The sequence below is a fragment of the Psammomys obesus genome, unplaced genomic scaffold (genome assembly GCF_907164565.1).
Source record: "Psammomys obesus unplaced genomic scaffold, mPsaObe1.curated_primary_1811, whole genome shotgun sequence".
Lineage (NCBI taxonomy): Eukaryota > Metazoa > Chordata > Mammalia > Rodentia > Muridae > Psammomys > Psammomys obesus.
The window spans coordinates 2,895,002-2,910,506 of NW_026596034.1; the positions used below are offsets into that span (position 1 = coordinate 2,895,002).

A 15,505-nucleotide genomic window follows, 5' to 3' on the forward strand; every position below is an offset into this window, starting at 1 on the left:
TTTTGAGAAGTTTATTTCTTTTTCTCGTTGTTTGATTGTATTGTTTATTTCAGTGTTTATTTTTCCATGTTAATTCTCCTTCAGGTCTAGAGCTGGACTCCTATTCTTCAGGCTATCCTTTCACTCCATTAACTGTTTTTCTTTGCTGTAACAAAGCTCTTTAATTTCTTGAGCTCCCACCCATTAATTGTGTTCCATGTTTCCTCAGTAATGTGTAGTCCTATCCATAAAGTCCTGATGAATGCTTGCATCTTGAAGTCTTTTCCCTACTTTTTCCTCTGAAATTTCAGAGTTTCTGGTCATTGGTAAGGTCTTGATCAGTATGGAGTTGATTTTTGGGAAGGGTAAGAAATTGGGTCTGTTTCTTTCTTCTGCATGTAGATACACAGTTTTCCCAGCACCATGTGTTAAGGCGGTTTGTTCTCCAGTCTGTATTTTGGGGTTCTTCGTCAGAAACCACGTTGCAGTAGCTGTGAATACTTATATCTGGGTCCTCTATTTTACATTAATATACGCATCTAGTTTTGTGCCAGCGCTATTTTTATTAGTATGGCTCTGTTGAAATTGAGTGTGGTGATACCTTCAGCATTACTTTCCCCACAGGATTGCTTTGGGTATCCAGGATCTTTTTGTATGAATTTTAAGAGTGTTTTCTGTAGTCCTCTGAAGAATGGTGTAGAATTTTGAAGGGCATTGAATTATATCTGTAGACTGCTCTTGCTATGTGTCCATTTTCACAATAGTCATTCCAACCTATGATCATAGGAGCCCTTTCCATCTTCCAGTGTCTTCCTAAGTTTCTTTCTCTGGTGTTTTCAAGTTTTCACTATACAGATCGTCACTTCCTTGGTGAAGTTTATTTCAACTTTGTTTTGTTTGGGTTTTTGTTTTCCTTTTCTGAGCTAGGTTGTTGTTTCATTTTGTTTTGATTGCTTTTCAGCATATTTGTCATTGGTATAGAGGAAGGCTATGAACTTTTTATTTGTTAAGTTTGTATCTGGACACATTGCTGAAAGTGTATCAGCTCTTGGTTTTCTTGTGGAGTCTTTAGGTCTTTTTTTTTTTTTTTTTTTTTTTTTTTTTTTAAATGTGGGATCATGTTATCCAAAATCAGGATGCTTTTGATTTCTTTCTTTTGTATTTTACTTTTGTTTTCTCCCCTTGTCTATGAATTCTTTCAGGGTCCTGGTTAGAATGGTTAGAATTTAGACTTGTCCAATGTGCAATTTTTTTTCTTACTCTGGGATCAAATTTTATTTTCAACAGGCACATTAGAGAAATATTGTTCAATGAAACCTACAGAAACTGGGAGGCAGAATGTGAGACAGTAATTAATTTGCACTACTCAGTACTTACTGTGTGAGCTAACATAGGTCTCCTTTCAAGGAACAAAATAAAAAGGCATCAAGGGCATTTTAGAGGATCTGCTATACTTCCCATTGAGTTCCTTTGGTATCTGCTCAGTGTCTCATACTGTCCTAGCTCATTTTCTGTTGCTAATAACACAAGACAAAAGGCTTGGCAAGGTTTAATGTAGGGTGGCTTAATCTGGCCCAGATTCTAGAAGTACAAATCAACAGGAAGCATTTGGCTATGGCTTTCTTTTTTTAATTTTAATTTTTTATATTAATTACAGTTTATTCACTTTGTATCCCAGCTGCAGCCCCCTCCCTCATTCCCTCTCAATCCGATCCTCCTTTCCTCCTCTCCTTGCATGCCCCTCCCCAAGTCCACTGATAGGGGAGGTCTTCCTCCCCTTTCTTCTGATCCTAGTCTATCAGCTCTCATCAGGAGTGGCTGCATTGTCTTCCTCTGTGGCTTGGTAAGGCTGTTCCTCCACCCCCCTCAGTTTGTAAAGGTACATGCCACCTTGCCTACAACTTGAGTTGGATCCCTTCCCTGCAATTCACATAGTAGGAAATGGTTTTCTACTTCCGCAAGTTGTCCTCTGCCCTCCACATGCATGCTGTGGCACACACACACACTCACACATATACTCATAATATATATCTACTCGTACATATACACACATTGCTCAGAATAAATTAACACAATTTTAAAAACAGTACTGTTCAGGGATGCAATAATTCCAGCAAGGCTCAAGACAGAACTCCATAATAATCACATTAATATTTTTTATAAAACACGAATATTCACATAAAATGGAATACATAGGGAGAAATCTCATCTCAGTTTCTGGTTTTGCTGAAGAATGAGTTAAGAAAAAAATTGTTTGCGAGCTTGTGATATTTTATTACTCCAAACAAGAGAATGTAGACTGTATACTAATTAGAGGCGGTATGAGGGCAACATATGAAAGAAAAAGATAATGAGCTGTGAATGTAGCTTTAAGAATAATGAGAACTATTAGCATTGCATCCTTTTGAATTGAGGTTGAAGGAAAATTCAGTTTCTGAAAAAGTGTTTCAGTGGGAAGTGAGTAAGACTAACATGGCTGAACCACTTGGAACTCAAGGTGCTAGTCAGGGATTTAGATTAATAAATAGAGTCATATGACAAGCATGGGTGGACTTAGAAGGACTTGAATGTCTACTATCAAAATCATGAATAATGTGAAAAATGGCTGACCGTGGTGGTGGAATGAAGATAAGAGAGAAAGGAAGACACAGTACTGTCAAAATATACCAAATTTAGCTGACATCTAATTGGTTTCATTAGTGATTTGGGAATTAGAGCATATCACCTTCAAAGATTTTTGAAAAGACCACTCAGGATCTGGGCAGAAGAAATTGGATATATTGTCAGAAAAAGATTGAAGAAAACAGAAATGGAACAAAAATCAGATTTACCGTTCCAAGGTTGCTGTCTTTATAAGATTGAAATGGCGAGGGCTCAGCACAGAGCCAGGTGGCTCCCTTTATGTCAGTCTTGGTGTAGCTCTCTCCACTCTCTTGTCCTGCACAGCTTCCAACTGTGGGCTGTGTTTATAATCAGGATCCATAGTTACAGAAGGAAATTACTTTGCAGAAGTGTGGACGGAAAAACTCCAGGCTGATCAATATGGGACCAGAATTTTTCAGAAAAGAAAAATCCTTTTTACTTTTTAAAAGGTTATTATTTTACTTTTCAAAGCTTTACAGTTAATATGTGTGTGTTTCATATAGACATTTCAGTTTCTAAATGTTACCCAATATAAAATACTTTTCTATGTTTTACTTAGTTCTTCCAATGCATAGCCCTCATAAACAGTAATATTGTCTCATTGAAAAATTATAGTTGGAACACTGAAAGGATTTAAATTTTATTTCTGTAGTGTATTTTACTAATTAGGTTCTCACCAAAGTAAGCATCAAATTAGAAAAACTAAGTACAGCTGAGGTCTCATAGTAATACAAGAATTCATCTTGTTAAAAAAGTGCTTTGGGGTCTGGGAATATATATAGCTTAGTTGGATGAGTGATTGCTTAGCATGCACAAAGCCCTGAGTTGGATCTCCAGCACCCTCCAAGCTAGGTGTGGCATATACCTACCATCACACCACTCAGGAAGGAAGATCAGAAGCTCAAGGTGATCTTGATTACATAGAGTTAGAGGTCAGCCTGGAGCACGTGAGACCATGTCTTCAGAAAAAGAAGGAAAGGTAGCAATATACTTCGGGAGATAAGTTCATACTTGAATTTTAGATGGCATGCAGTTATTCTTCTCAGTGTTGCATGTGTTCTTATGTTTCAATTATTTTCTTTTCTTTTAGGTCTCATTTATTCAAAACCTTGTGTTTTGTGTAGAAAGAGTTTACCGTGTTCCTGACTTTGGTGTCTGGGAAAGAGGAAGCAAATACAATAATGGCAGCACAGAACTACATTCAAGGTATATGCCCAGTTTTGAGGATGGTTTTAGTGTTGTTTATATGTGTGGATATGAATATGAAACTAAAAATTCAAAGCATTAGATTGGATCTATGATCTCTGTGTTCATTCTAGTACAGCTTGTGTTCTTGTTGGTAAATTCAAATAGGATTCACTTACAATAAAAGCAGAGTTCTTTGCATCATAACCTGACAAAGGAGCAAGGCCTGTCTCCCACTCCTCCCCCACAGTTCAACCCTCTTATTAACCCACACCTTTAACTCTCTGGTCAACTGTGTTGTATTTGAAAATGCATTATTTGAAATAGCAATTCTGTCAAATTGTCCAGATACCAGAGGTGTATGCAGTGTGTGTAAGATTCCTTTCCATAGTATCGTTTCTACCCAAACCGCAGGCTCTCTTATTTTTCACTAAAACTTAGCATTCTTCTGTTTGACTGCCATCACCATGTTTAGCTGTAACTTGTGTGTGAATAAGAGCAATAGTGGATGACTGAGGTTGGTAATTTATGAATTCTCTATATCTGTGTTGTTGAAGAAATAGCTTTAACAACTCATGACAGCTTTTATTTATCCTGACTCAATGCCATGGAGGCTATCTTCTAACTGATTACAGGACAGTCTGAGTGGGCTCTGCTCTTTTTCTGAAAGGTGATGCACTCAAAGAATGTAAGCAAAAATTATCACTAGAGGTCAGTTTGGATTGTTGAGACTTAGATGAAGAATAGAAATAAGTCTAGAAAATACTTGTTAGAAATACATGTAGTAAATACAGTCTAGATGAATTTGCATCTCTGGGGCTGGAAAGATGGCTCAGCAGTGAAGAGCATGCACTGGTCTTACAGAGAGTGCCTGAGTCCCCTTCCCAGCATCCTTTGTCTGGTGGCTCACAGCACCCTGTAAATATGATGCACTCAAGGACTCCTGTGTACATGACCACAAACAGGTACACACATACACATAGTTAAATAAGAAAATAAACATAAAAAACAAGACACTACAACGCTGTATGTTTTCATCAATGACTAATCTCCTATAACAAATTAAGCTAATGTAACTTCCTTCTTCCTTATTTAAAAACTACCTCTGGATCCTATCTCTGTAAACTTGAGTAAGTTATGTAATCATTGTATGTCTCTGTTTCGTCTTTAAAATGATGTTAATAATGGTTATTTTGTAGACTTGCCACAGTAATTTAAATGTACTATATATTTTGAATGCCTGGCACTAATGAGGACTAGAATACTGATGTATCACTTATTTAAGAACATTTCACTACAAAAGATGAAATAAAGAGGACTGTCAGATTAATCCTGATAAGCTAGTATGTAGGCAATTCTCTGTAGATTTTTATTCACATGGAATGTTATTACATGTAGAGCAGAATAGTAGCAATCATTGAATTTAGAGAAATTTTGTGGGAAAGCTCAGTTTGAACATTTAAGTCTAACAAATTCTAAAAATTCTGATATATTTTATTTCTGCCATCTTCTAAGCCTTCAGTTAGAGGACAGCAGTTAAATCACATGAGAGAAAATGGATCTTAGTGTTATATAATTTTTTTTTTTTTAGTATTTATGCCTCCTGCTTCCTTTTTAGTAACTACTTAGTAATGTACCAGTCTGATTCTGCTGTATTATTTTCATCCTAAAATATTTGAACTAAATTTCTTTCCCATCTACAAAACTGACCTTCAACTCAGCAAGAATTCCAAGTGACAATCCATAGGAGAAGTGAACATCTTGAGTTGCCACTAATGAGCACACAGAGACTTCACCTGGTTTTCATGTAACTCGGGTGCCGCATTCTAACTCAAGGGTTAGAAAGCTGTCATGTGATGCTCTCTGTTATTCTTTGTGAAAAATTAATTTTAACTGTAGCAAGACAATTTTATTAAACTTGTTAAGGAATGTAGTTTGCCATTTGAGTTTGGATGATATGTTCTATATATTTAACATTAATAATATTATTTATTATATAAAAATGTATAATCTCCTCAGAATTTTATTTTTTCTTATACACCGTCCAATTCTGCAGTAGTTCTGAATTATTGTTCACATATGCCTGTTTTAGGTGTATCATCTCTGATGCTGAAAAAATATATTTTGAAATAGCAAGGCAACTGTGTTTCATGGTGTTTATGGACATAGTTACGGTTTCAGTGGCAGTCAACTAGTATCTTCTGTACTGTGTCATAGAATATAATAGAGAGCTAATTCCAGCTGGGGATCATGACATGAACCTTCATTGATTTCTATAATAGGATACCTCTCGATTATGTGTGCCTATGTGGATCTGTTCACTGTTGCTGAATCCTTAAGCTTTTCTTATCATTTTAGATTGCACTGAATTAATCTGTGCAGGTGCTCTTCTACTAAATGGGGCTACTCTGGATAAACCTATCCTAGATTGAACAGACCATAAGTAGAAAATGTGTTTAATTACTTACCCTGCTGAATGTCATAGTTTTACATTATAGTACATTGTAAATTATCAGCTGTTTATCCTTATACTAAACTGGCTGACTGGGAGCTGTTCAGTAGCACAAGAGTATAAATGTACCATGTATTTCTAGCCTGAGAAAAGATAAAAAATTTTAAAGTATGTTTCTACTGAATTGTTATTGCTTTTATATCATTGTTAAAAAAATTACTAGTGTCTTAGTCACTGTTATTGCTGTGAAGAGGCACCACGAGCAAGGCAACTCTCATTAAGGGAGCATTTAGTTGGGGCTGGCTTATAGGTTCAGAGGGTTAGTACATGATCATCATGGTAGGAATCAGAAAGGTATGGCTCTGGTGCATTAGCTGAAGGCTTTACATCCTGATCTGCAGGCACTAGGGAGGTGGGGATGGAGAGAGAGGGGACCTTTGAAACCTCATAGACCAATCCCAAGGACATACCTCCTCCAATAAGGCGATACTTTTTAAGCCTTCACAAACAGTATCACACCGTGGGGGCTAAGCATTCAAAATATATGCACATATGGGGGCCAACCTCATTTAAATCACCACAACTAGTTAAGTCTGACAGGATTCTTTAGCTATTCATCTGAATCTCATTAGCTTTTCTAAGGTAAGGCTTCAGTGAAAAGATCTGTTGCTGGACTTGAGATAGCTCGTTTGGTAAACTGCTTGCCTTCCAGTTATTGGACCTGTTTTGATAACCAGGTCTCACTTTAAAATGCAGGGCATGGTGGTCCATTGGGTAGGCAGAGACATGCAGATCCTTGGGGCTTTTGGCAAAACAGCCTAGTAGACTTGGCAAGTCCAGATCAATGAGAGGTCCTGTCTCTGGGGGGCGGGGAGAGGAGTCTGTTGCTCTCAACTCCTCGTCATTGTGATGCTCACGAGTCAGGCATCTGTCTGTGTAGTAATGTGTGTGATGACTATTTCTACTTTCCTACTCTTTTGAGTCTTTGCCATTCTGTCTGTCTGTGCTTTACACTTGTCTGTAGCAGAAGAAAGAGTGAGGGATGGGGAGTCTGACTGTCGCCTTAGGTCTGGCTCTTCCTTCTCTTCTAAGCTGCACTTTGTGTGCGGGAAGGCTCTGAGCTTCTAAAACACATTTCTGTGGCTCTGGGCCTTCAGTCCTTTTTGACATCCTGCTCATCAGCCCTTAGTAATTGCAGTCTGTGGTCCTGAGGAGCTATAGAACATATATTTAAATAATCTAGAGTGCATCAGTCTCTTTTTAGAGGAAAACAATAAAGTTTGGAAGGGGTGTATAATTCTCCCTCTTAAATTATACATACAGTAAGTGATAGAATCAGAACTATATTTCAGGTGAAAAACAAGATTAGAAAAAAAAAAAGAAAGAAAAGAAAACCTCTACACTGGTTTCCAGGTTATCTTCAGTTCTTGACCTTCAACTCTCTTACAGTCTCAACTTAACATTTCTTAGATAAACCCCAGAATAACGTTGTATTACTTAAATAGTACTCTTCATCCGTTTATCTAACTCCATCTGAGCATAGCCTTACCCTTTCTGGGGCCTCAGCAGAAGGGTCTGTTAATCGCTCCAAATTCTGTTAATGTTTCCTGAATAACTGTTTGCTGGACCTGTGCTTTCTCCCCATGCTTTTTCGGCTGATTTGGCTTTTTCTAGGCCTGAGCTTCTTTCAGCATCTCCCAGGCCAGCTGGGATGACACCCAGCCGTGTGCTTCCCTTCCCTTCTGTTCATTCTCCAAGGCCGGTAATGAATGCTCGAATAGCACTTTGTTCTCTGTTTATAGCGGCACCAGTTCTCAACTCCCAGTTTCAGATCCAGCTGATCTCATATCACCTCTGGGGCTATATTTAAACCTGTACCTTCTTGGTTTTTGTGAAGACTCAAGTTTTACCTATAAAGTGTCCTTTGAATCCTAAGCCCTAACCTTGTGGAAAAGTGTTCTAAGTATTAACTCATAATTGACTCTTCTGCTCAATCAAATCATCCACTTGCTTTGTCAGCAACTCTTGTAGAAGTAAAAGATTTATTTTTTTATTCTTTATTAATTAAACTTTATTCACTTTGTATCCCCCTGTGGCTCCCTCCCTCCTCCCATCCCAATCCCTCCCTTCCTCCACCCTCTGCATGCATGACCCTCCCCAAGTCCACTGATAGGGGAGGTCTTCTTTTCCTTCCTTCTGATCCTAGCCAATTAGGTCTCATCAGGAGTGGCTGCATTGTCTTCTGTGGCCTGATAATGCTGCTTCCCCCTCAGGGGGAGGTAATTAAAGAGCAGGCCAATCAGTTCCTGTCAGAGACAGTCTCTGTTCCTATTACAATGGAACCCACTTGGATACTGAACTGCCATGGGCTACATCTGTGCAGGGGTCTTAGGTTATCTCCATGCATGGTCCTTGGTTGGAGTATCAGTCTCAGGAAAGATCCCTGTGCTCAGAATGTTTGGTTCTGTTGCTCTCCTTGTGGAGTTCCTGTCCTCTCCAGATCTTACTGTTTCCCACTTCTTTCCTAAGATTCCCTGCACTCTGCTTTTTCTGTCTTACTTCTCAGGCTTGTTCTCTTAGCTTGCCATTACAGCCAGCCACTTCTCTAATTGCACCTGACTAGATCTTGTAATCCTATAGATTATTTCCTTTGGGTTTCTGTATTATTAATTCAACAACTCTCAATATTCCATCTTTGGTTATTAATATGTAGTTTTTACAAATACTGGTTATGATTTTTTCAGCACTCAGAGGAAAAAAATGCTACTTGAAATCAAGAATTATTGTATGCACAACAGACTTGTTGATTTTAAAAGTTGGCTTTGATCAGATTGCTTTTGAAAGAAATTTCTGCTCCATACCTGGTCTAAAGAAGAGTCTTGGAGAAGCCACATGTAATGGCAACATTATTACCTGTGTGCCCAGACTTGTAGTGATGGCAGCTCCCCTGCCCTTCTCTGTACTGAGACATCTGATTTCTGTCATGAGAGGTAGCTCCCCGGAAGAGACCCTGGCCTCCGGAGAAGTTGTGTCACAATCATTTTGAGTGTGTTTGTTATTTACTGTATTGTAATTTTGTCTTTTTTTAATGTGGACCCCTCTGTTTGTTTTACAGTGTTTAATTATGTACTCCAGGCTGACATGGAGCTCATTATGTAGTCTGAACCTCAAACTAACCATCCTCCTGTCTCAGCACCCTGAGTACTAGATCACAGGTGTTTGTCACCGCAGTACCTCACCGTACCTCACATTATGTTATATTTTCATTTGCTCATTTTATCACCCAAGATATTAATTGTAAAAAATAAAAAAAGAAGTAAAAGATTTAAAATCTTTAATTTTTAAAACTTTTATATTTTGCTCTTGTTTCTAGTAAAGAAAAGAAAACAATAAAATGTTAGATTTGTAGCAATTGGAGATGAGGGAGGGAGGGTGGGATTGGGAGGGAATGAGGGAGGGGGCTACAGCTGGGATACAAAGTGAATAACCTGTGATTAATATAATATATATATATATATATATATATATATATATATATATATATATATATACATACACACTTCCTTTAAGATAACTACTTAGTATTTTTTCTTTGTTTTTTTCTCTTTTTATTATTAATTTTTAAATTTCTTCTTTTCTCATATATTACATGACGACTGCAGTTTTTTCTCCCCTCCTCCTCCTCCTGGTCCCCTATCTGGACCCCATCCACTTCCTCCTGATACCAACCAAACATGTCAATCCAGTTAGAATAAGACTATGTACCTCTCCACTAGGAAGAAAGCTTCCCCAAAGCAGGCAGAAGAGTTAGAGACAGCCCCTGCTCCCATTGTTAGGAGTCCCGCAAGAAGACCAAGCTGCACAACTCTAACATACGAAGGCCTAGATCAGGTCCATGCCGGCTCGGCTCCCTGGTTGTCAGTTCAGTGTTTGTGATCCCCTATGAGCCTAGGTTGATTCTGTGGGTTTTCTTGTGCCCTTAAACCCTCTGGCTCCTATAATCCTTCTTCCCCATCTTTTACAGGTTTTCCTGAGCTCTGCCTAATGTTTGGCGTGGGCTGCTGCATCTGTTTCCATCAGTTGCTAGATGAAGCCTCTCTGATGAGAGTTGGGCTAGGCACTGATCTATGAGTATAGCAGAATATCATTAGGAATTATTTCATTGCCTTTTTTTTTTTTTTTTTTTGCCAGTTTTGTTTGGTCTATTCTAAGTCTTTGCGCTATTCAGTATCTGAGTCCTGGCCCTCCAAGCTGTGTCAGGAGTGGGTTCCCTCTGGTAGCATGAGTATCAAGCTCGACCAATCATTGGTTGGCCACTCCCACAATTACTGCACCATCTTTATCCCAACACATCTTGAAGGCAGGACTAAATGTAGGTATGATGAAGGTTTTATGGTTGGGTCCCAATCCTTCCGCTGGAAGCCTTGCCTGGTTCCAGGAGATGGCATATTCAGGCTCCATATCCTCCATTGCTAGGAGCGTTGGCTAGGGTCAGTCTAGCAGATTACTGGGAGTTTCCCTTGCACTGGGTTTCTAGCTTGTTCTCAAGAAGCCCAGTTTCAATAGTCTCTTCCAGTACTCTGTCCCTCCATCCTCCCTCCACCTAATCCCTCCTGTTCCTGTCATCCATGATATCTATTCTGTTTCCCTTTCCAGGGACATTCATGTGTACCCCATCAAGCCCACCTTGTTACTTAGCTTCTCTGGGTCTGTGGATTGTAGCTTACCTATCCTTTACTTTACAGCTAATTTGTTTGTCTTGCTGGGTCTGGGTTACCTCACTCAGGATGGGTTTTTTGAGATAGTATCTCACTAAGTACCTTTGGCTGACAGCTCACAGAGATCCACTGGCATCTGTTGACCTTGATGTTTTTAAACAAACCTACTTTAGGGTTAGTAAATGTTCCTTCCAACCCCCAACACCTGGTAGGAGGAAAAAATGTTAGTGGAGATGGACGGAGTTCTCTCTGTTACTTCCTGCTGGATAGGGTATAGGATTCTTTTGGGGACAATACCAATATTTTTTGTTCAGAAATCCAGAAGTCCAGTTAACCAGCAAATCAGCAAACAGCAAATGCAGCAGCCAGAAGAATCAGCAGCAAGGAATCCTCCTCCAAGCAGTTGCGCCTTCTTCCTCTGGGCTGTCGTATTTATATCCCTCAAAGTCCACAGAATTTAATAATTCCACCTGGCAAATATAATGCTCCACATGAGAACTTAACAGGTATGGACAAACTAAAATCCCCAACTTGGATTTTTAACAAACAACATGCTTACATATCATAAACCAAAATATCCACAACAGGCATCGGCCTCCCAAGTGATGGTATTAAAGGGGTATACCACTGTGCCTGGCCTACTTAGTAATTCTTATGTATTTTTTTTTGTTTGTTTTCTAGTTTGACTATTATAGAAGCTTCATCCATTTTGCTTCATTTTATTCAAATGTCCATACTGATCCATCCATGAACATTAGTTATATTTGCAGTACTGAAGAGTCTTTGTCTCATAAATATAAATGAGTAGGGAGTTATGGCCAAGTGATTTGAACAGAACTCTGTGAGCCTGGTTTTGGGCCTGGCAGTATAGGTTATTTGGTATATTTTAAATTACCTAGCTCAAATCTTATCATCTTCTCTAAAAATTATTTGTTTTTAAAAATAACAAATTACTTTTTTACAAACTGTCTTTTAAGCAATTACTGCAACATTTAAGCTCTCTTAAATGAATGCTAGAACAAAAAATGTGGTATCACCTTAAAGCTATTTTATCAGCATATATTTTATTGACTAGTAATTTAATACAGTCAGCAGCTAATAATAGAATCATTAATTCCTTATGCCATTAAAATATTTAATTCTTTTAACAGCACACATTTTTTTGCCAGTACAATGTAATATCACAATAGAAAAAGTTGTTGTTTCCAGAGATTTGAATAACTAGTGAGTAACTAATTAGTGTATTTGTGAATTTAGAGCATGTCTAATTAGTTATATTTGGAAAGAAGGTTAAAATATAAATAATCAGGGAATGTATTTTAATCAAGGTGCAGTGTTTGCTTTTCTAAGCCCATTTCCAATTTCGTTCTATAGCCATTTAATTGTTCTCCCTAGCCCCAATGCATTTTGAGATGTTGCATTTTCTCTTTACTCATAGAGCTTTGTCAGGTCCATCTTTTAGACTTAAATGATCTTCCCGATTCAGCCTCCTGAGTGTTTGGGAACCACACTAAGCCAAACAACCATCAACAAAGAAAGTTAGAAGATTCACAGTTTCCATTTTCAGTAAGTACTTACTAGAAAGGCAGGCCTGATCACTGATACGTATATCAGCACATAGATGGTAGAGACAGAGGCAGAGGATTAGGGTTTCAAGATCATGGCTAGCTTGGGCTACATGAAACCCTAAGTCAAAAAATAAAAAGATAAAAAGATAAAAACCCTCTCCCAACAAAACAAGACTTATTGCAAAACTACAGTAAGTTGAGTTTGTGTGGTTTGTCAGTACAGATAAGCATAGAGATCAGAAGAATTAGCAGTCTAGAAATAAATCTATTCATATAGGACCAATTCATTTTGATAGTACAATGATCCAGTGAAGACTAGTCTTTTCAAAATGGAGTCATAGACAAATGGATATCCACATGCAGACCAGTAGATCTCGATCTTACCTCACACCATGCAGAGAAACAAACTTGGTGTAGCTCAAAGACTGTGTATAATAGGAAACACTATACATGGCCAACAGTAAACGAAGCAGAGCGCTTATGACCTAGGGTTAGACAGTGACTTCTTAGATCTGGAGCCTGAAGCACAGGCATCTCAAAAGGAGACAACAGTTTGTTCAGATTTCTATGTGAAGTGAAAATTTTCTGGGCTTAACGCATAGTATTGGGTATTGTATACACAGTTATTATATGCAAATCATAGTCACATGGTTCATTTTTGTACAGAAATTTCTAAATTCTTCTAGAAGACATGTATGAACTTGCATTTCTACCAGCAGTCGTGATGTAGTTTGTTGTGTGCTGTGGTGGTGTTAGTAATTTTTATTTTAGCCACTCTAGCTGGCTTACAATGATGTCTTTCTAATTCTGATGTTATTTGGATTTCCCATTGGCTAGAAAACACATCTTTTCATGTGTTTATTTATGTTCTATATATCCTTTTTGACAAAAAATGTTTCTCTCTTTTTGTTGGTGTTCTGGTTAGAATTTTTTTCTTTGCTGATTTTTGAGAGTTCTTTATATATTCTATATATCAATCCATATTTGTTTATTTTGTTTACTTATTGAGGTAGTGGGGATTGAACCTAGGATCTCATGCACATTAGGCAAATGCTGTTCACTGAGTTTATAGCTACTTTAAAATGTTTTTAAATTATTATGCGTTTAAGGCTGAACATGTGTCTGTGCACCACCTGCTTACAGGAGCCTGCAGAGATCAGAAGAGGCATTGGGTCCCTGGCCCTGCAGTTACAGATGCCTGGGGCTGCCGTGTGTGTTAGGAACCAAACTTATTGTTAGAGCAGTAAGTGCTGTTCTGTCATCTCTCCACCCTGCTCATTAAATTTTTTTAATTTCTATTTTAATTTCAATGAAGTCCAGTTCAGTTATTTTATGGTTTATGTTCTCCGTGTTGTCTTTGATAGCTCTTTGCTTAGTCTTTGCTGAAGATTTCCTCAACCCCCTTCCAATCCCTGTGGGTTCATAGTTTTACAGCTTATATGTGTGTTCATGATCCACTTTCAGGTAATTTGATATAAAGTGTAAAACTTATACAGATTGGGAAGCTTTGCTTTTCTTCATTTGCTTTTTAAATACTGAGTTCCCAGCACCATTTATTACAGACTGTCTTCACTGAACACTTTTCTCACTTTTAAAAATAGCATGAGGTAGTGTAGCTCAATGTACCTAACAAGCTCAAGGCCCAGAGGTTGGTCACTGGCATGAAAAAATAAAGTTAATCAATTAATTGATTGATTACATGGGCACAGGCCTGGCAGGATGTGAAAGTGCTTGCCATGAACCTGAGGACCTCAGGTCAGTCCCTGGAACCCACAATACAAAGAAAGAACTCACTAATAAATGTTGTTCTCTTCCCACCACACGTGTACACGGCACACAGTACATATGTACACATGCAGGACACACAGTGCGCATATTCACGCGTATGTATGCACAATATACACATGTAAACAAGTTAAGTTTTTAATAATAATTTTAAATGGGCTCATGTATCATATCTGTCTGTTGCTGAGCTGTATGTCTGTCGTCTACTGGTACCACACCAACCTCAATACAGCTACCCAGACAGCGGTATGATAATTTCAAGATGGAGTAGACTGATTCCTCCACTTTAGTCTTTGTTCTGCAATTATTTTTAACATTTTTCATATAAATTTAGAGTAATCATGTCAGTATCTACAAAAGTTTTGTTGGAATTTTAATGAGCTTTGACATCCTCTTTAGTATACTTCTTACATAGACAGTCAGTCACCCCATTTTGGAACTGAGGACTGCCTATAGAGTTTCTGTAGATCAAATGCCATTCTTAGTTTCTTGAGATTTTTTTTTTTTTTTCTGAGCAGATGCTGACTTATTCTAGATGCCTTTTCTCATTGGTTGGTACAGCAATATGGTTTCAGAGTGTTGGTATGATAGATTTCATTCGGTGGGTGGGCTTTGCGATATCGAGCAGGCAGTTGTCCCTGGAGTAATCCCACTTGGTTCTGAGAGCTCCTGTCACATACCTTGTTGAAGGATGTGGAGGATTTCAGTGTGTATGCTCAGGAGAGTGTATGGGCACAGAAGTCTGTACACTTCATTTTGTATCTTGTGTGTATATTTTGGTGTCAAGGTAAAATGCTTGCTTCAAAAACATGAATTGTACATGGGAAAATTGTCTTCAGTTATTATTCATTTTAAATATTCTGTAGAAATCTAACAAAATCGTTCAGTCTTAAAAATATTGTCTTGACCATTTTTCTCTTTCTTTTTCTAATTAAAATATGATTACATCATTTTACACCCTCCCTTAAATACCTACCATGCCTTCCATCCCCTCTCAAGTTTGTGGCTTCTTTTTCTTGAATTGCTATTATTACATATACAAGTAAAAAAAAAAATATATATATATATATATATATATAAATATATATGTATATAATGTACTGAGCCTGTTTAGTATTATTTGTGTGAATATTATATTATATTATATTATATTATATTATATTATATTATATTAT

At 37.8% G+C, this 15,505-nt stretch overlaps 1 protein-coding gene across 1 annotated transcript in view; it reads left to right on the forward strand.

Moving 5' to 3' along the window:
• Phkb (phosphorylase kinase regulatory subunit beta) overlaps positions 1-15,505 on the forward strand; it is a 181,744-nt gene that overhangs the window by 84,688 nt on the left and 81,551 nt on the right. The window contains exon 7 of the mRNA XM_055620957.1: positions 3,713-3,828. Within this exon, the coding sequence (XP_055476932.1) occupies positions 3,713-3,828 (116 nt within the window). The remainder of the gene's footprint in view (positions 1-3,712; positions 3,829-15,505) is intronic.